The 21838-nt window shown below is 25.9% G+C and overlaps 1 protein-coding gene across 1 annotated transcript in view; it reads left to right on the forward strand.

Annotated features, from left to right (window-relative positions):
* Positions 1-21838, forward strand: part of LOC107449012 (dynein axonemal heavy chain 2) — a 130562-nt gene that overhangs the window by 87619 nt on the left and 21105 nt on the right. Inside the window, exons 48-64 of the mRNA XM_087163412.1 lie at positions 1726-1886; positions 1960-2090; positions 2688-2823; positions 4388-4521; positions 5665-5875; positions 7404-7520; positions 9927-10068; positions 10480-10669; positions 10757-10853; positions 11699-11863; positions 14044-14166; positions 14618-14830; positions 16445-16730; positions 17048-17180; positions 19613-19757; positions 20331-20530; positions 20861-20987. Coding sequence (XP_087019538.1) covers positions 1726-1886; positions 1960-2090; positions 2688-2823; positions 4388-4521; positions 5665-5875; positions 7404-7520; positions 9927-10068; positions 10480-10669; positions 10757-10853; positions 11699-11863; positions 14044-14166; positions 14618-14830; positions 16445-16730; positions 17048-17180; positions 19613-19757; positions 20331-20530; positions 20861-20987 — 2711 coding nt within the window. The remainder of the gene's footprint in view (positions 1-1725; positions 1887-1959; positions 2091-2687; positions 2824-4387; positions 4522-5664; positions 5876-7403; positions 7521-9926; positions 10069-10479; positions 10670-10756; positions 10854-11698; positions 11864-14043; positions 14167-14617; positions 14831-16444; positions 16731-17047; positions 17181-19612; positions 19758-20330; positions 20531-20860; positions 20988-21838) is intronic.

Consider the following 21838-nt stretch of genomic DNA (forward strand, 5'->3'; position numbering starts at 1 on the left):
CAAACATTAGAAAACAACTAATAAGAACAGCTAACTGACTATGATTCCAATAATATGCTGTTATCTCCGCCTGTGGAAGGAAATAAATTGGAAACCTTGTGTTAATACCCACAGGAAAAGATGGTAGCTACTACATTGAAGTTATTAATTTTTTATTTTATTAAATAACTATTTTGCTGTGAAAGTTTTGAGCTAAAATTGTTCTCTTTTGAAGTAAAAAATTAAAATTTAACCGAAAATAACTGTAATATCTTAAAGAAGCCCAATAAAAACGAAAGAATGATTTTTCTTTTTTTTAAAAAAAAAGCCCATTTTTTTAAAAAAAACTCTACATTATCATGATCCAGACAAAAATTTACTGAATATATTCTGTCACCCTTTATTTCCCCTTTGATTACCATGGGGAAACTGGTTTTATAATGCAAGAAATCCTGCTGCTGAAAGTTTAAAAGCCAGATTTAATGATAAGAAGATTAAAGAAAATATTTTATTAAAAAAAAAATATGTCTATGAAACTGTTATTTTAATTTCGTTTTTTTCTGCTGTTCTATTTTTAATAAAATGGGTAAATATTCTGATTTTTATTCTTATATAATTGAAGTAGGTAAAATCAATAGTAATTTTTATTTTTATTTTCGTAAGAAATTTTTCTGACATTTTGTTTTCTATGTTTAAATGAATTTAATAAAAATTTCACAATGACTTTATTTGGTGTATTTTTAGACTATGAATGGTATTTCTATTAATGTAGAAATTTACTTTTTCTAAACATTATATGAATTTAAATTGTTTTGAAATTGAAATGAGAACTTCAATGATTCATTGCCTATGAATTGAAAAACATTTTTCTCCCTCTATAACCTTTTTTAAATTTTTGTGTACAATACTAATTTATCAAAGCGTATTTTTTTATATGTTGGATAAGTGCTACTTGACCTGCATAATTGCTATCTGGTTCTTTATTTATCAACTTATAACATTATGTATGCTATTATTTTGTTTTATGCTTTATATTATGCTCTTATTTCTTTTTTTTCTTATTTTCTCATAATTTTATTTTAATTTTTTAAAACATTTTTAATTCTAGTTCATAGTATATATATTTCGTAGTCATAGTTCATAGTAATATAAAAAAATAACTTTAGTATATCTAGAGTCTTTAATTATATTTAATCTTTATTTGAATTTATTACATTCAATATTCACCTATTCTGATAAGTTTTTAATGTATTATTAGTAATATTTTTATTCTTTTGCTGTTGAATTATTTAAGCATGTGTGTGAATAAGTTTCCTCACTGGGCAATGTTCCGTCATTGAAAGTAATGGCTTGTTATTTTGGGTAAAAGTTGAGACCTACACGGCTCATTCAGAATTAAATATCGAAAAAAAACTAAAAATAACTGCAAATCAGTATTGAAACCAATTGTATAGATTTGTTTTATGAAAGTTAGATGTAAATTAAAATTTGCAAGTCTCGATTTGCAATGATATGTGTAAATAATAACTAATTCTGATTTTGTCACTAGTGTCTTTAAATTTGTTTTGTTATCAAACTATAAGCTTATAATTTTTATTTTATTTTAATATAACTTGATAATTAAAATCTGCATAACTGTTTAAAAATGTCCAATAATATTCAGTAGCTTTCATAGATATGAAATATTTATTAGATATATTAATTTCTAGATATATTAATTTTATCTAGTGTTTTTCTTTTAAATAGCTCTTCAGAAACTTTTGCGTCAAATTGGTATTAATGGAAAGGATGTTTTATTCATAATCTCAGATTATCAGATCAGTGATGATTTTTATCTAGAGTTTTTGAGTGATATAGTTGCAATTGGTGTTCCACCAGATTTATTTTCATCTTTAGAATTGAAAGAGGTAAATAAAAGCCTATTAAATAGTTATTTTGCATTAAATTTTATTTATTTACTTTTTTTCCTTACTTATTTAGATATATAGTGAAATGGAAAAAAGTATGATAGTCCCTAAGGGAGGAAATGACTTTTTTAAACACTTTGCAAGTAATATAAAGTCTCACTTTCATTTAGCTTTTTGTGTAAGCTATACATCTTCACATTATAAGTGAGTTTTTATACATATTTAATAAATATTAAATCTTAAAACTAATTTATTTAATTTAAATTGAATAAAAGAGTAATTGCTTATGATTTTATACTTTAAATTATAGCTCTATGGTAAATATAAAAAAAATCTATTCTAAGTTTTGGTTATAAATAATTTTATTTTAATCATTACTTAAAATTAAAATATGTTTTAATGCAGTTAATATTTGATTATTCTTATCATTTATTTATACATTTTAAACAACTGTTCATAGTAAACTTTATGCGTGGAGAGAATGAGTTCTGTCTTAAATTACGCCTCTTTAAAACAAATTTTAGTTTCCTTAAAGTGACTGAATAAAAAGAAAATGCATAAAAAGTGTCTAAAAATATATTGTTTTTGTATTATTTCTCCAATTATATGATGTAAATAATTATTAAATATCAAAAGTCTAAAGTGTATTTTAGGTTTAAGTTGCTTTACAGAAGTAATTTTTCTTTCATAGTTTTAATTTTTTGTAAAGTTTTTAATGAAAGAAAAGTTGTTTATTTTAAGTACTTTTCAAAAAATCTAACATTTTATTTAAAGTTAGGTTTTAAAATCTTAATTTTTTAGAAGATCTATTTTAAAGTACCCTGATTTGTATAAGCATTCTACCGTTGATTGGTTTGAGGAATGGCCAGTTGAGGCTTTAGAAACTATTTCCGAAAAATTTCTTCTTGACCTTCAAGAACCACCAATTGATCAAAAGGTAAATAATTATTTTTCTTTAAATGAAGAGAAAAGAAAAAGGACTGAACCGTTTACTATAATCATGAAATACTAATCTTTTAAGGATAGCTTTGATTTGTTCCTTGCAAGATCATTTCATTTCTACAAAATTTTTCAAGTAAATCCTTTACTATTCAAAGCTGATCTTACTAATTAAATTGTTTTTAAAATAAACGTGTTAACCAGTTTATTTTAAAAGTTTGTTTTGATCAGGTCTGATATCTTTATTGCATACATTTTCATATGACGAAATGAATCTTCATCAGTCTAAAAACTTTGTTTTACCAACAGAATCCTTGGATTTTTCTCTTGAAATTCTGTTTCAGTCTTTTTTTTATCAAAGTAATTTGTATGGATATTGCTTCTTGAAAATCACAAATAAAAGAAATCTGTAAAATTGTTTATTTAACTATTTTTGAAATACTAGTTGCAGGTGCAATAATACAATAAACAGACAAAATAATTTATTGCGGACCATTTAAATGTCTGATCTATTGTTACACTTACATTTCAGGAGGTTGTAAAATTGTAATTAATACTTTCCTAGAACAATGTTGTGCATAAATCGTTCTTTCTTTTATTTTGTGATTTATATTGTTATCAAAACTAGGATTCTCTTTTAAAATTGATTTAAATTAAGTATAATTATAATTCTATGCAAAAACATATGCATCTATTTTATTAAAAGTAATTTTTTATTCACTAACTTGCTAACTTCTAAAATAAACCAAAAAAATTTTTTTTAATTTTTTTCATCTAAGTAACACTCAGAAATGATCATCTAATGACATGATTTGTTTATATTCGTGTATTGATATAGCATTTACAATAATGTTTCTTGCTTTTTTTAAGACTTAAAATATTTAAATAGATAGTAAGTGTACAATTAAGTAAGTACTACAGTAAAGTGTTCAATTTTTATTATGATTACTATTTTCCAGAAAGGGGTAAAAAAAACTCATTAATTTATGATTATAAATATAAATTTTTTCATTTAAATATTTTTTTTATAAATTGAGCCTAATTTGGGGGAGATATTTAAAAGCTGATATTTAAATTTTAATAAACTATACAAGTATAATTTGAACTTATTTTAATGTAAATCCATATAATTACTTAAATAATAGGTAGCTGACTTGTTGCAAAATAGCAAATTTCTCTATTTTCATGTTTTTTCTCAGTGAAATGTGATTAGTTAACTATATAAATTGTATACAAAGATGTATATTAACTAGCATTATAGTACCAAAGTACATTTGTTTAGGAAAATAATGTTTTTTGTTCCCATTAAAAATCTTTTTTAAAATATAGTAAATACTTTAATTATTGTGTTGTTTGTTTAATGAGTAAAAACCAATAATTTTTTAAAAAAAAACCCCTCATGATTAAAGTCCTGCTTCAAATCATCGTATCACTCATCGTTGGCTGTTTATCAGTGGCAACTTAAAATAGTGTGTTGGCAATAATCTATACAAATGCTATTTTTTCTTCTAATTTGTTAGTTTAAAGTATTATGTTATTATACTTTTAATTTTCCCCATCAGGTTTTGCAAACATATTCTGTAATACTGTGTGATATGCATCTTGACACCTTAAGATTAGCTGAAACTGAGAAATCTGAAAATAATGTATTTGAAACGTCAAGCAGTTTTGTCAAACTTGTGAATGCCTTCAAAAGGTTAGGCAGCATTATTTGTTGTGGTGAATTAAATAGTAAACCGAAAACGAGAATTTTTATTAACAATTAAATATATTTAATCATATTAAATTATGTCATCGTACTTAAACTTATTTTTATTTTCAATGTTATTTTTCTGAACTTTTTTAATGCTTTATTATCTTTAAGACAATTTAATTTTTGAGAATTTATTCAGTTTATTGTAATTTAGTTACAGTTCTTATGATTTATTCCTTCTGCTGATTTTACAAAACTTTTATATATTCTATTATTATATTTTTATTAATATGCTTTAACTTATAATGAATAATAACACCTTGAATTTATTGAATTAAATAGAACATATATATATATACTCCACAATAAAAATAAAAATTTGAATCAAAGTTAGAATAGAAAAAAGATTGGTATGTTTTGATTACCTAAAACAATGACAATCCTCATGAATAACATAAGTGAACAATATGAGGAACATGAAAGCAGTCATGTGTTGTTGCTAATGAAAAGAAATTATTGTTTCTGGAGAAAATGTTGTTTTCGAAATTACAAAATTGTTGACGTTTCTTACATTTTTTACTAAGAAAAAAGAAAAGAAGCATCGCATTTTCCAGTTTAATTTTTGTCACAATCTTCTTTAGGTTATTCATTTCAAATAAATGCGTATTTGATGTACAGTAAAAAAAAACGTTAACTTTGTTGAGTGAATCAGGACTTAAAATATATAAGAATTGAAGAACTATGCCTTTAGAAATGTAAACCTGAATTCTTAGTTTTTGGTTTTAAAAGTAATAGTTGAAAAAAAAGGTGTGAAATCATTTTTGTAAGATAATTGTATTGCAATTTTGTCTCTAGTTTTTAATTTATCTATCAATAGAACTTTTTTTTAACTTAGAGAAAATCTTAGATTAACAATTTTTCTATACTTATTCATACCTATTCAGAGGATTGTTACTTACATTTCTTAAGTTTTAGCGTAATCTTTCAGAATAGACTTATACATATATAAAAAGTGTTTTTATAAAGCTAATCATACCTACAAGAGAAGAGGTGATGAAGCTATTTTTTTATAATTGTACCAAACATTGTTATTTACTTTGATATCGAAACAATTTTTATTCATTAAATCCCAAAATTGCTTTTTAGATTACTTGTGAATAAACAAGAAAAAGTTCAGTACTCTTTGAATAGACTGATATCTGGGCTTCAAAAAATTAATGAGACTCAAGATAAAGTGAATGAAATAGCTAAACAAACAAAAGAGGCTCATGAAAAGCTAGTTATAGCTACTAGGGAATGTGATGCAGCCCTTATTGATATTAAAGCCAAACGAGAAATTGTAGAACAAAAACAAAAGGTATATAATTTATATTGAGCTAAGTTTCATCTTCCTTTTGTATGTTTTAATCACACTAATCCAGTTTTTCTCTACATAATTGAATGAAAAACAAATACATGGAATGAAAAACTTCTCACTACTTGACCAGTTGCTTATCCTCCGCATGTTTGAGTTTTGTACAGAATTGTTTTGTACAGACATAAACTGAGATTTTCCCTATTATATTTTTAAGTAATAAACCATTGGTTCCAGAATCTCAGTGAAACTCCAAAAATACTTTAATAAAAACTTAGAATGATTTTACGCACATGAAATGTTCGTAACAATTTACAAATCCCGACATTGATGAGATGCCTACAATCAAAGCGTTACAGCAAAATATATTTTGTCTTCCTAAAAAAGTATTTTAAAAATATTTTGCCTGTTTGCAGATAACAATTACTTTTAATTAATAATAATTAAGTAGATATTCATCAGTTTTTATTTGAAATTCTTTATACCATAGTTTAAAAAGTTTCTGATTAATAACTATTCAGGATGCAAAAAAGTTGGCAAAATAAAATACATTTAATAAAACTTGAATACAAAAATGTATGTTGGATTAATTTAAATGGAACCTCATGCAGGAGACGAATTATCTCTAATGTTCAGCAAAAAGACTTTTGATAACTGCAAATGTTCTCTGGGTATTGCCAAAACTAAGCAAACTGCTTTCCCTTGGTAAATTGTTATCATTATTTTTAACGACAAACAGTTTTGTTTTGCTTGCTCAGTTTTCAAAGAAGAAATATTAATTAGTTAAATGTCAAATTATGTATACGTACCAACATATTTAACAAAAATTGTTAGTAGGTACTACTACTTAAAATTTTCTAATTCATGCTATAAATTTTCTCGGGGGGAGCTAATGTAAATAATTCTTTTTTGAACATAAATTGTTCTGCAATGTACGAGGCATAAATGCAAGGCAAAGTGGTACAAATACAGCTGAACTTAACATATTTTTAATCTAAAAAATTCACACCTTTTCAGAATGTCATTTTGTTTTTGGTTTAATGTGACAAAAAGGTAGAAATAAAATAAAGTTGAACCTAAAGCAGAATGTATATCAAGATTAATATTAACAATAAGTAATAGAAACGGAAATTCTAATTTTGATATGACTGTATCATCCTTTTCAGGTAAAATTGTGAGGCTCTTACTGTAAAAAAAACTTATTAAGCAAGCAATTATTTTTTTTTTTTTACAAGAAAGCAAAAAATTTATTTACTGTAGCAATAAAAATATGCATTATTGTTGATATGTGTAGTGGAGTGTTAGTAATAACTGCTTAAATATTTACTACTATGTACTACTTTACTACTCATTATTTACTACTTTATTGCTCACGTTCTAACTTACATGAGATATATTTTTATCAAATAAATTATTTGGTCATATCTTTATTATTTGTAATTTGCTTAGTAAAAGTAATTTTTTTTAAATGTTGAATTGTGAAAAAAAAATTTTTTTTATCAAATTATTTAACTTTATATTTGAATTTTAGATTATAGAAGAGAAAAAGATTGAGATCGAAAGGAAAGAAAAAGTGTGCAAAAAAATTGAACTTGCTGCTCAAGAAGATCTAAATGCTGCTCTGCCAGCTTTAGAAGAAGCCAGAAAGGTACATAGTTTTTTGATTAATATTTATTTTTCTATTACTTAAATCATTAAGTTAAACTTCGTTCTTAAACAATGTCTAGTAACTTGTACTAATAAAACCAATATTATGTGATTCAGATAAATTGAATTCCTGTTATGGCATTGTTCATTGTTTAAATTTTTTCCATTATCAAACACATTCAATTCTTTTTTCACCTATTCCAATAATAGTAGAAGGAAATTCACTGTCAGCAGAATATTATCGGGATGTTATCGGGCGTATCCGCTTGGGTCCTTGTCCCGCTTGATGAGTGCCTGAAACTCTCTGTTTGGGAGTGGAAGGTAGCAGAAAGCAGAGTGTTCTGTGAAGAACAATTGTGATTCCCCACGATCCTTCATCCAATAGTGTTGACAAAGGATCGGGAAAGGGAAGAGTTAGCCAGTCGAGCAACACTCAACGCAGTCAATTGTGCCAACACATGCGAGGTCGTGCTGAAGATCCCCCGACATCAGTAAGGTGGGCGATCCCGTTGTCATTAAAAGACGGGGCTGATAACGTCCAGGCTTGCGCTTGGGGCTGTGGGTTAACCGGAGATGTTACCGACACCAACCACTAATGGGTTAGGGGTCTTCATGACCTAGGTACCAGGCAGGTGTTGGGAGGAATGTCAGCAGAATAGGCACTCCGGTGGTGCAGTTGATTAAAGCGTCGCTTGTACCACTAGATGGAGAGCTGGAAATATAGGGAGTTTGATCATGACAGCCAACAAAGCAACCTGCATGTATATACAGCAAGATGCACTTTAAATATATTGTGGCTGAAAGTTCTCTCATTGGGTGTGGTGCGGAAGTTTTGAAAAAGGGATACCAGCGCTGGCACTGTCTAAGTAGTCTGACCTGGGTCAAAATTACATAGCATTTCTACCATGGCCATTAAAAGATGGAGTCCAAAAAATGGGGATAGCTGCTTGGCCTTGATATGGTGATAATGATGTCAGCAGGGATACCCCATTCATATTGCTGTTGCCAAATGATATCGCTATTAGTAATGGATTTCCTTCTAATATTATTGACTCCATTTATAAAAAAATTAATCATGCAATCTAACAGGCTCTCTAATTTCAATTTTAACAATTTGATTGTTTTATCTTATTATCTGAAAATCAGTCTGCTATTGTTAAGATTTTAAATAAATTTGAATTTTAAGTAAAAAAAAATTTCTTATAACTAAACTAAATTTTACCAACCTTGTAAGGGTAGTCTTGCTTAAATTAGACGAAGAAAACTTAACTTAGAGAATTAAAGTAATGTTCAAAATCAGGACATTAAACAGTCTCCTATCACCCACCCTACATAGTTATAATTCTAATTATAATTTTTTCTTCTGCTAAAATTATCATGCTCTTTGTCTACAGAGCTTGATTTCTGGGAATCATTAAATATTTTGAAAAATTCTAGGAATTTAATGAATGATTTTTCTTGTACCTTTCTTCAATGTTTGGAAATCTATTACAATTTAATCTTTTGCACTCTAGAGTTTCCACCAAAACCCTCAAACACCTGTTTTTTTATCATCTTTTCTTTTATTATCTAATTCAAACTTGTTCTTTTTTCCCAATTAGTTAAGCCTCTTTGCATGTTTTTATCTTTTTACTATTCTACTGTCATTTAGTGTTTAGACACCCAGGAAGGTTTTTGTTTAGAGTACGGAAACCGTAGTTTGTCAATTTCTGTATTTTATTTTTCTTTTATTCTTGTTGACTTTTGCTTTAATCTACCTAGCATGAAGGGATACCTTAGTCTAAAAATTTATACTAACAGTCCAGTTAAATACATATTACCTAATTGTATGTTTCCAATAATTTTAATCAGTTATTAACCACTTTTAAAGAAAATATATCGAGATTTTATGTTAAGATTTTACATTAAATAATGTTAGAAAACTCATAACTTGCAACCCTTTTAACATATTATAGCAACTAAAAATTTTATAAATTAACTTTAAAAATATTATAAATTAAGCACATAAATATTTAGTCAGTTTATACAAAGAAAAGTGTTTTACTTCTAAATTGACATTGTTTCAATCTCTTCAGGATGAAATTTGATTTGGGATATTAAATAAATTAAAAAATATGTCATAATGAAATAACTGTCTTCACAAATTGTTACTTATAGGATAATAAAATGTATAATCTACTGATGTTTTAAGCTATAAATGTAATTTAAAAAATTTAACACCCCATTTTTTTTTTTGAAATAATAGTTTGGATAAATCTAATAATAAAATTGAGGTTCAAAATAATTATTTAAGTGGGTTCTTTTTCTAAATAAATATTTCCATAAATTGAGTTATTGATTACTTTTATGATAAGAGTTTTATTTGTTTTTTGATATATTAAATTAATTTACTTTATTTATTTTTTAGGCATTAGAAGCATTGAATAAACGAGATATTGGAGAAATTAAAAGCTATGCAAAACCTCCAGAACTTGTAGCATTAGTTTTGCAAGCAGTAATGATTTTGCGAGATTCTGAGCCTTCTTGGGCAGAAGCTAAACGGCAATTAGGTGCATTAAAGTATTTGTTGTGCTTGTAATTGACACTACTTATGCTATTTCAAAATATTTTATAAATGAAATGTTTGCTTATTTCACTGTATTTTTTGGGCATTAAATATCAACAACATCCTATATTGTTAATGATTTCATTGAACACTCAAGTGGCTATGTGGTTTTGTCTAACTATTTCTTACTCATTAAACGTAATAATATAAAGTTGTAAAAATGGGTTGCAACCTGTATTTAAAATGTTGTTGAAGATATTATAGTATTCAAAATTATGTTTTCATGCTCCATAATATCTTTTTGCTTTCTATCTACAGCATGGTTTCAACTTTTGAAGTATTGTTTACTTATGTAATATTGGAGAAATAATCTTTTTAGTATCTAAATTTTTTTTTCTTATTGTGGTGTTTTTAGGTAGCCCTAATTTTTTGAAACAGTTAATGGAATTTGACAGGGATAATATACCAGATGATGCTTTAGATGATTTGGAAAAAATTATCAAAAAGAAAGAATTTAAACCTGAAAAAGTAGGAAAAGTATCATTTGCTGCAAAATCTTTATGTCTTTGGGTAAAGGCTATGTATATGTATGGCAGAATATATAAGTGAGCATTAATTTTGTTATCTTATGTGTCCAATAAAAAATTATAAATAAAAGATTCTAATTACCGATTTTATAAAAAAAATTTCAGGAAAGTAAAACCCAAAGTTGAAAGACTAAGACTTGTACAAGAAGAACTGTCTAAACTACAAAAAACACTGTCTGATTTGTTTGCTGAGCTTAATGCAGTAAGCTTTTTTATGTGCTATTTCTTATAAATGCTTTTACAGTTATTTTTGAAGAAAGGTTATTAAGATATGTGGTTATTTTTAAAATGCTGTTTCAAATTTACATATCTCATTATATTTTGCTACAGTTTCCATAAGATGCCTTCTCAGAAATTAAAAACAATTATTGCTTGGATAGCAAAACCTAAATTATTTTCCTGTGATGAGAATATGAAATGTTTGCATAGAAAATTTTAATAATGCCTTCTTCAGCTAGATGTATTGTAGTAGGACTTTCATTACTATAAAAAGTTTTTCATAGTATTTAAAAAATTATAATTATTTGCAAGGTGAGATAGAATGAGAATTAAGTGTTCCAGGAACCAAGTTATTAAAGAAGCTATAAAATAAAAATATTTAATATCATTTTTTTATATCCTAAATAATGGAGCTGTAATAATTTTCTTCTCAACTCAATGTGAGGTATACTCAGCTGAAACTCTACCATTATAATTGATTTATTTTAAAAATGAACCGAATGGAATTATTTTCAATGTATAACTTAATAGTCATGTTGAAATTACCAACCCTAGATAACTGAACAAAAATCAGTGTTGTACTGTAGTTAATCATTAGATTTATAGACATTAAAGTAAGATTGTGCGTAAAGTAAGATTTTCATATTTCCTTTATTTATGTCAAACAAATTAGTTTAATTAAAGAAAAGAAAATAAAAACTGTCATAGAAATATTAAAACTAATCTGTTTCTCTCCCTTTAACTTTATTGCATTGTTAGCAAAATTAAATACTGTACCCTAATTAATCTTAAAAATTAACTATGTATTATTTATTATACCAATAATAGCTTCATGAAGCCATTGCACAGTTAGAACATGAGCATGATTTGCTGATGAAAACAAAGGAAGAATATGCACGCAAAGAAAAAGAACTTGCTTTAAAGTTGGCGAGAGCTGAAAGCATCATGGAAAGTTTACGTTCTGAAAAGGAAAGGTGGCAGTTGAAAGTTGCTGTAAGTTTGGTCATTTAGATATTTTTAATCACTGTAACTTTGAAAATAGGTATAATTTTTTAATTATTACAAAATTCTTTTAGTAACTAATGATTTCCTTAAATTTATTAGGCTGTATTTTGTAATGATACCAAGAGATTAAGTTATTATTTATATTTTAAACTGTTTAGTTATTATCCCACAGTTGTCTGATTGTAAAGACATAGATTCCTATTAGGAGTTTTATTTTTGTCCCAACTGGAAATTCATCAGTGGGAAATTTGTTTATAACATTGTAATGGAATAAATCATAGAAATTACTCAGTTAGTTGAAATAAATCATTTGCTTATTTTAATCCACTTTGATTATTTATTTTTATTATAATTTGAAAATGTGTTATGTATCTATTAAAATTGATATTATATTTAAAATAATTAACATATATATCCAGCATTATTTACACCCTCTGTGATAAAATGCCAGCATTTTCTTTTTTAAGTTCAATTGTTTATTGCACACATTTTTTTATGCGTATGGTTATGCTTTGAGAGAGAGAGTGAAATGATGAAAATTTTACTTGTCATTTTAAATCTATTGCTACTTGTGCCAGAACAACTTTTGTTTCTTATTATGATGATATGCTCTAAAAATTTTGTGACATTCCAGTACATTATGATTTAAACATGTTTAGAACTATTTTATTTTTATGTCTTAAAACTGTTTATATTTCATATGACATTTGTATGCTCTGATTTAAAGGTCCACTTAAATGAAATATATATTTTTCAATAAGCTAACAATTTTTATAGTTCAAAAACTGTTAGAGAAAGCAATACAACATTTCTTGTATTTGCATTCTATTGCATAGGAAAGGAAGGTTATAAAAAAACTTATTTTATTCTATTATTACCTAAAATTCTTTGGCAGCGCAGAACTTCACTTTATTTATGTTGCAATTTTTATTTAAAAGAACTTCTATTTATAGTTTTTATTAAGATTGAATTGCTTTGTAATAGTATTATATGCCAGTAAAAATATAACACACACCCAAAACAGAAAAGTATGAAACCAGAACATTTAAGGACCTAATTAAGGAATTGATTTGGAAATACTTAATTTATTTTTAAGTATTAATCCTGGTTTGCATACTTATGAATTACTATCCAAGAAAATCTCTCCTCGCTTGCCACTGATTACTTCATGATACGAAAAAGCTTTTTCTTTAAATTTTTTGATGTAATTTTTTTCTTTTCTTCTCTTCATATAGTGTTTTCTTTATTATGAGATTTTCCTATGAACAATTTGTAATATAATTTCTAATTATTTATTTATTTATCAATGTAAAAGTTAATACTTTATTTTTTTATGTGTGCATCAAACATTTTAAATATAATTGTTTAAACTGCAACTCTTCTAGAGGATATTTTCACCAGAAAAAATACAGGGTTCAAGATTTAAGAAATGTCTTTGTCTCTTTTTCTCTTTTGTTTCAATTTAGAAATATTGTTGTGTTACTCTCGAAAAATTTCCCTTTGGGGACAAAAATATCTATGTTCAGCAAAGGTTACAGTCAGCTATTGTGCATATAATAATATATTATCATGGCTTTGATATATTACTTTAACGCTTTACAGAATTAAAACCTGACTAATAGATTAAAAGGTATTTATCATAGTCTTTTTTAAATAAATATATATATTAGATTAAAGCCATGGACATTTCTATGATTTTGATAAAATTTACAAAATTATAAAGTTAGAGTACTAGATTAAATTTTGTTTTACACTTTGTGGAATTCGAAACAGTCAAATAAATAAAAACTAGCTTTTATCTGGAATAATATTTTCCTCATATATTTTATGTTCGTTCATTTCTAAAAGATGAACCTAAATATTTATGATTTCAAACTTCAATTTGTATTTAGTTTTATTATAGCATTCTAAATTTGTATATCTTATTAATAAAATCAATGTTTTTGTCAAACATAGCTTGCATTTTAATTTTTCCTTCTTTTTTTTAGAATAGCGCTAATATTTTTTTATAAAAGTATATATTTTAAAATGCACTACACTCTATTTTAATATGTTTGATTATTATTCATCCATTCTCAAGGGCTGGTGTTAATCAGGACTGATTCTAACATATAATTGGTTTTTATTTTTTATTAAGCAAATATATTCTTTTTTACTATTTTATCTAGACACTACAGGAGAAAAAAGACTATGTTATTGGGGATAGTTTTCTTGCATCTGGATATCTGACATACCTTGGACCCTATGATCAGTATTTTCGTTCTAACATAAGTACAAAATGGAAAACAAAAGTTAGTCAATTTCTTGTTACATTTATATTTTTTTTTTAAAATTAAGTTATAAACGTAATGTTTGCAATTCACTCCCTGTTAAAATTATGAAAATATATTTCCAATTTGTTATTTAAAGGTTTTGTGCTATTTTTATGTTCCAACTAATAAATGCTATATTTTTAACACTCAACTGCAAAATTTCTAACAATTCTGTTCCAGTTTATAGACAAGAAAAGATTTGAGACTAAAGTATAAATATTTTTAGTTTTATAAATTAGTTGTGTACTTTAAATAATACTAATGTTAAGTTAAGAGTTTCTGAATAAAATATATTTTAGTTATACATTTTATTCCTATTTTAAATTGAATAAGCTTAATTAATTAGCTTTGGTAGTAGCTCAAGAGTGATTTTTTATTTGAATTTGAATATGTTTTGTGTAGAGTAATATTTATGAAAAATTATTTTCAGATATCATCAAAGTTTGCTTTTAATCAAGAATTCAGCTTAGCAGAATTTTTTGTTGAAGAGGATGTATTAAATGATTGGATAATGTGTGGGCTTCCTAGTGACCAATATTCCTTTGAGGGGGCAGCCATTGTTAATGAAGATTTAAGCTGGTCTTTTTTAGTTGATCCTGAAGGGCATGCTGCCAAGTGGATTAAAAATTTATCTGTAAAAAATGTAAGTTATTTATAAACACAATGTTATAATTTCAGTTAATATTAGTGCAAAGTGATAAAAATATAGCTTATCTTTTTATAACTTTTTAAGAGTACTGCAGGTTTCTTTGAGGTAGTTTTTGTATCAATATATGCAAAGTTTTTCAAGTTTATAGCTTCTCTATCTTTGATTTTTACTTAAGTTTTCTTGGGATTATTTGTTTCATAAGAAATGCTACTTATGATGAAGGCTGATAGTTTTCAGTTTAAAAACTATGTTCCTCTTTACTTATCTTTCTAGTATGTTCTAACAAAGGGTACCCATAAAAATTTCTTCAGATAACATCCAGAGAAAATATTCAAAAATCATAAAATTTTCTTTTTATTTCTGAAAAATATTTTTGAACCAGGGCATAAAAAAATTTTGCAAACAATTTGAATAATTTAATCAAAACTTCTAAACCAGCAAATTTATTTACAGAAAATTTACATTTAAAATTTTATTAATTTTTAAAAAAATGACTACCAAACAAACCCTTTTTAAATTTCAAATAATTCTTTTTTTAATAATGAAATTTTTTTTATTTAATAATCAAACAAACTGAGTTTTAATTATGCTCGCTTAATAGCACTTCTAGTAATTGCTTTTCTTGACTTGAATTATTTGAATGAAATATTTAATTATACTTGATGTTAAATGTTGTTTGATCTCAATAATATAGCATGTAATATCATTTTTCAAGGTTTAGCTGGTTGTTGTCTTGTTGATATAAACATTTATCTCTGATAAAAACATCGAAAAACTTTGAATTGCTCAAACCATTTTCCACTCATCCAAATAAGAGATTAAATATAAAAAAAATCAAAGAATCTGCAAACCTAAAATTTGCCCTGAATTTGGACATATTTGCCATTCTTCTATACATGATTATAACCATTTTGCTCTTAGATTTTGAGATATTTCAATAAGAATCTCCTTGTTAGGTCACCTTGCACGCTGTTTCACATAATGGCTTTCAACTGAATTTCAAGTTCTACTATGAATATTTTTGAATTTGTTTATTTTTTGTATTTATGCAATATTTTTTAATGTCTACATAACTTGGAAATTTTGAATTTCTATAAGGCAACTGCCTACTGTGTTCATCCAGAACTTTAAACTAAACACTTGTAATAGACAATATCCCTCTGATTTGCATACAAAAGTGCTCTGTTTGAACTTGAATAAGCTCATAGTCAGGATGGCTATTTTCAAATTTCATAAAATATGCTAAAGAGTCAAAAGGAAGGGCTTGCTGTTAATAGATACAAAATAACGAAGATTGCCCAATAATTGCAACTTTCACCTTTGGGATATGAAACTGTTTTCCTCATGAAGCAACATTTAAAAAAAATTGTTATTGGTTGATTCAGAGTAGTCATCTTAATTTTTTTAATGCATTCTATAATATTTTTTATTTTACTTCTTTTCCACCTGTTCTCCATTTTTTTCCCAACCTTTTATTTCAGTGGAAAAAAAATACAATGTTTATGTTCCCAATCGCTCTTAAAATAAAACAGTGTTCTTGTGAATAGTTTTTTATTTCTATGATCCCAAATATGCAAATATTAATAATTTCTCTAATTTTTCCAATAGAAACTGAAATATATTGATTATCAAGATCCAAAATATTTATCACTATTGGAACTGGCTATATCAGAAGGATTTCCAGTTTTAATAGAAAATATGAACCCTAAACTAAATTTGATCATTAATTCTCTTTTGAAACTGTCAAAGAATCAAAACATCTGTTTTAATGGAAAGGAAATGAAGATGAATCCTAACTTTCGTTTATTTATGTCAACTAAATTATCCAATCCTGATTTCTCTTCTTTTGCCATTAAAGAACTCTTTATTGTGAATTTTACTATAAAACAAAAAGGTAAAATTATTTCTTTGGCTAATTTTATTTTGTAAAAGTTAATTCTGTTATCACTAAACAAATAACTATATATTTCATATTAACTTTGATGTAAGATGAAACAGAACAAATTAATTATTAATGCTATTTTGAATTAAAAATTATTTTTTTGTCACAGTTTTCTGTTTCTAATCAATGTATTGATTATTAATAAGACTGACAACATCTTATGAGAAATAATCTCATATCATTAAAATATACTTTTAATTTTATTTTCATTTCAAGTACATTTAGTATGATCTTATTTATCTATTATCAAATAATTAATAATTGCATAGGTCTAGAAGATCAACTCTTGCCAATAATTGTTAGAAATGAGCGGCCAGATTTAGAACTCATTAAGGAAAAGCTCGTAAAAGGCATTATCGACTGCAAGAAACGCTTTACTGCTGTTGAAGATAAAATTCTTAAGTAAATGTTTCTGTTTTATTATCCTTTAAGTGAACTGTTCATTTGAGGATTGGATAAATAGTATTAAAAAAAATTGCTTATGGAAAAGTAATGCTAAAATGGATATTATCTAGCATTATGTCTTTTTTGCAGTCCACCTAACTTTTGTTAATCACAGTGTATATATATTTTTTTGAAATATTTTTTGTGCATTACAAATCTAAAAGATTCACCTAAAAATATTTGCTTTAGAAAAGATTTTAGTCTGTCTATGTCGTGCTTACTTTTATAGAAGCAACTTTTTGCAGGTTCTGATGTCAATCAGTCAAGTAGTAACTGTTCCTCAAATTATTTCTTTTATCCCATTAAACCATTTCAATTAACTTGCTACTCATTTTTTTTAATTCTTACGAACGACTTATCTTTCAAGAATGAAACCTGAATTGACAGTTTCATATGCAAAAGTACTACTCACTTCACCAATGCTATCATGTCATCTCAAAATAATCTTGCTGTTATATCATGTCCTTGTACAATTTAAAAAAATGTTGCATTTTGAATAACTTTTGATGTAATCTGTAAATTTTCTTTTGCTAAGATATTATCTTAGCTATTAGGTAACTATTTACTATAGTATAGAAATATTTTAATTTTATAATTCTGAATTATTTTTGGGTGAGCAAGCAATATTTAGCAGCAGAAGCTTTTTGATTTGTGCAATTAGATTAAAGGATGAAGCTGATTTTGTAAATTAAATTACCATCTGTACTAATTATCATATGTAAAGTGACTATTAAAACACTGATTAAAGGTATTAGCCATTTTATGGTACTCAACATGTAATTTTTCCGCTAATTTGCAAAATTCTGCAAATTTTGAAACCATTGATTCACGGACTTACGCAAATCAATTATTTATATTCCGACAAAAATTTCTATTTCGTTACTTAGACAAAATCTCATTAACAAGACATTTAATCTGCCTTTCCCAGCACTTTCTTTTAGTTTTTCCTAAGCTCTAATTCACGAGCAATTACTTTTTTTACGCAGATTTGCTAGAGGAAAACCCAACTACTGAGCAAACTTCTGAGACAAACACAAAAGTATGAAATTGATAATCTAAAATACCGAATTGGCAAATATTTAAAAGATTGTTCTCTAGAAAAAATGGTGTTTTTCTCATTTTTTAAAAAAATTTATGTGTTAATGAATAGCAATTTTGTAGCAAATTCCGATTTTTAAGCGCAGAATGATTCAATGTGATATATCTACCTTTTTTTTATTTGCTTACATTTTGATCGAATTAATTTTAATGTACTTTTATGTTGTGGAAATTTCAAATTGCGATTATCAGTAATCTTTTCTTAACGCGATCAATAGCGATTATCTATATTATAGCTTTTAATAGCGATTATCAGTAATCTATTTAGTACTATTTGCTTAATAGTATAATCATAAGTCTGTGTTTTGATTTTATATATTTTGCAGTTATCTAATTGATTTTCTCATTGTTTTTTTTTTTTTTAAATTCTGATTCTAATTTGAATCGCGCAATTGAGTAATCACTTTTTGATGTGTTTGATTTGCGTCGATACCATCGTAAATCCATGCTGTGTTCTTATCTTTTTATCGGCTATTATTGCTACAAATTTTCTCGATATTTTTTTTTATTTCTATATTTTTTATACATTATTATTACGACGTGCAGAATTCAATTCGTAAATCTATTTATCACTTTTCAGTCGACTTTTTAACAGTTAATACTGATATCCACTTGGTTATTCCGATATTTTCATACAAAAATCTAAAAAAACAAGAAATTCTAATTGCACATTTGAGTAAATACTTTTTCAAGCTCTTGATTTGCGCTAAATCCTTGCAGCTTTTCGATCGCTTTTTTTTTTGCAATTGTTGTAAAAATCTCAATATTATTGTGATACAGGAAATTCAAATCGCGTACTTGAGTATTCACTATTTGATGCGATAATTCAATCGTTTGTTCAATTGATTTGTTGGCAGTTATTACTACTCATTTTCGCATATTTTTCAAAATCTCGGTTTTTTTAATACAATATTATTTAATACAACACAAGAAAATGTGTATTGAAAATTGCAGTCATCATTCTCATCAGTTAATTAAATATGAAAGAGAAACAAATTGTCTATGAATGAAACAGGGCAACTAGATTATTATTCATAGTAAAAATGATACTAAATATCATTATTAGTATTATCTGTCATTATTTAAATATTCAAATTCATTACATATTTTATATAAATTAAATTAGCGTATTAATTTCATATAAAAATGCATAATTGCAATTATACAGAAATATCAGTGCATTAAACAACCTTACTTTTATTTATGAAATTACTATTGGCTCAAAGTTCACAATAATATGTTAATAAATAGCCTATTCTAAGCTTTAGATTTAAGAAACTTTTTCTCTTCAGATTATTAAGCAAAGCAGAAGGCTCTTTGTTAGAAGATGAAGTGTTGGTTCATGCTCTCCAAGAATGTAAGTCTGAATCAAATGAAGTTGAAATGGAATTAACATCAAACCAAAAAACTGAAGTTCGAATTGATCAGGCTAGAGATGTTAGTAATTTTTAACTTCATTTATAATATTTAAGTCACTTTTTTCAATGCAGTACTAATCTAATAATATAAGTTCAAGTTAGTATGTATGCTGAACCCTTACAGAGTTCCCTGGGAGAACTGGAATTGACAGGGTATTTGATTCTAGTGTTAAAAGTTAACTAATTATCAGTGATTAACATTTAAATTTAATAATTCTATTGTTTTTTACAATTGTCCCTTCAAAAAATTCTATACTTCAGTAGAATTTTTATGCGATGTCTTTATTGATATAGTTTCTTAATAAATCTAATATCATTATAATTTCATCTTTTTTTTAGGAAAAATTCTAATATATATTTAAATTGTTATCTTGAATGTTTAAATTTTTCTGAAGTATTTCCAAAGATCAGGTAATTTTATTTCTGAAATTATGTATTAGTCATAAATTTTTTAATTACTAAAGATTTAGGTTAAACAGGGTTTTTATTATCATGAAATTAATAACCTGCATGTAAACAACTAAGATGGCAAGTTATAATGTAAAAGAAATATTCATGCAGACTTAGAATCAAATATAAATTTTTCTTATAGGAATACAGACCATGTGCAAAATTGGCATCAATTTTGTATTTTGTGCTTGCTGACATGAATAAAGTCAATTTAATTTATATGTTTGCTTTGGATTCATACCTTGATTTGTTTCTGAACTCAATACAAAAATCACAGAAGGATCCCGAGGTTTCGGGCAGAATCAAGAAAGTAAATCTTTTTCACCAGTATTCTGTTTATAGGTAAGCTATTTATATACAAGACTATAATTCATTCAATTCTATAACCTCTTATGCATATATTTGTCGAAACAGAAACCAATTTAGCTGTAATAGATATAGTGCCATTGCATGAAAATACTTAGATGCTTAAAATTTTAGTTATGCCTAAACTGATATTGGTTTATTTAAAGAAAATAATAAATTAAAATTTTATGAAAGGTTTGCTTTACCAAAGCAATTTTATCTTTTGATGTTCATGATTATTGTAACTTTAATGTAATTTTAATGTATTTTTTATTGTCTTTAAATTTGTATAAATTAGTTTAAATTAATATTTGAAACCTTTTTCAGATATGCTTGTAGGTGTGTTCTTAATAAACATGCTCTGCTCTTTTTGTTCCACATGTGTACACAGATTCTGTTGGCTGATCATAAACTTGGCATTGATGAGTATGAGTTTTTTATCCATGGAGGAAAGGTAACAGAATTTCTTTCTTTCCTTTTTATTTGTTTATTGATTTTTTACATCTAATATACATTTTAATGTTTAATTAATTTTTTTGTGCTATTTTCAATATTTAATAATGTAGGAATTTTCCAGAACAGTACTGAAAAATTTATTTTTTCATATGTCACTGTTTTTTCACCCGTAATTACTGTTGATCAATTTAAGATATAATTTCAAAATGTTTTACCTGAACCTTAAAGTATGCAAGTGGTATGGTATTGTGCTGATAAAACTTACTATACAAAAAAAGATATTTGTTATTATAGTATCAAGGAATTTAATATAGGTTGTGGGGCAATAAGTTTTTACCCCTCCCCCCTTAAAAAAAGGATAAATATCAGAAAATTTTGTTGATTGTGATAAATTTTTTTAATCATCAATAAATTAAGAATTAAAAAATTGGCAGCGAGCAATACTATTCCAAATTATACTGAATATAGTTTATTTTAATAGGATGTAAACTTCTAAAAACTGGTTTTCTTAATCTGATAACATAAAGCTAGAGTAGTAAAGAATAATAAATCAAATGTTTTAAAAAATTATTTTGGCTTTAACTATTACGTTTTTACCATTTAAGATCTGTTTCATTTAAGGTCAAACATTATTATTGCATGTTTATACAAAGTAGCTTAACAAAGTATTTTTTTAGAAAAATCTCACTTTTTTAAATTGGATATAGCTTATTTTATTAACTTGAATAGCTTTTCCAGTTACCTTTAGGAGTAATAGTAAAAATTTTTATCTTTTGTAAATGAGGTGCATTTAATAAAATAAATTTTTTTATTTTTAAATTTTTATTGTGAAATGTCACAGTGAATGAA

The sequence above is a fragment of the Parasteatoda tepidariorum genome, chromosome 1, assembly GCF_982258835.1.
Source record: "Parasteatoda tepidariorum strain Cologne lab strain chromosome 1, Ptep-v5.0, whole genome shotgun sequence".
Taxonomy (NCBI): Eukaryota; Metazoa; Arthropoda; class Arachnida; order Araneae; family Theridiidae; genus Parasteatoda; species Parasteatoda tepidariorum.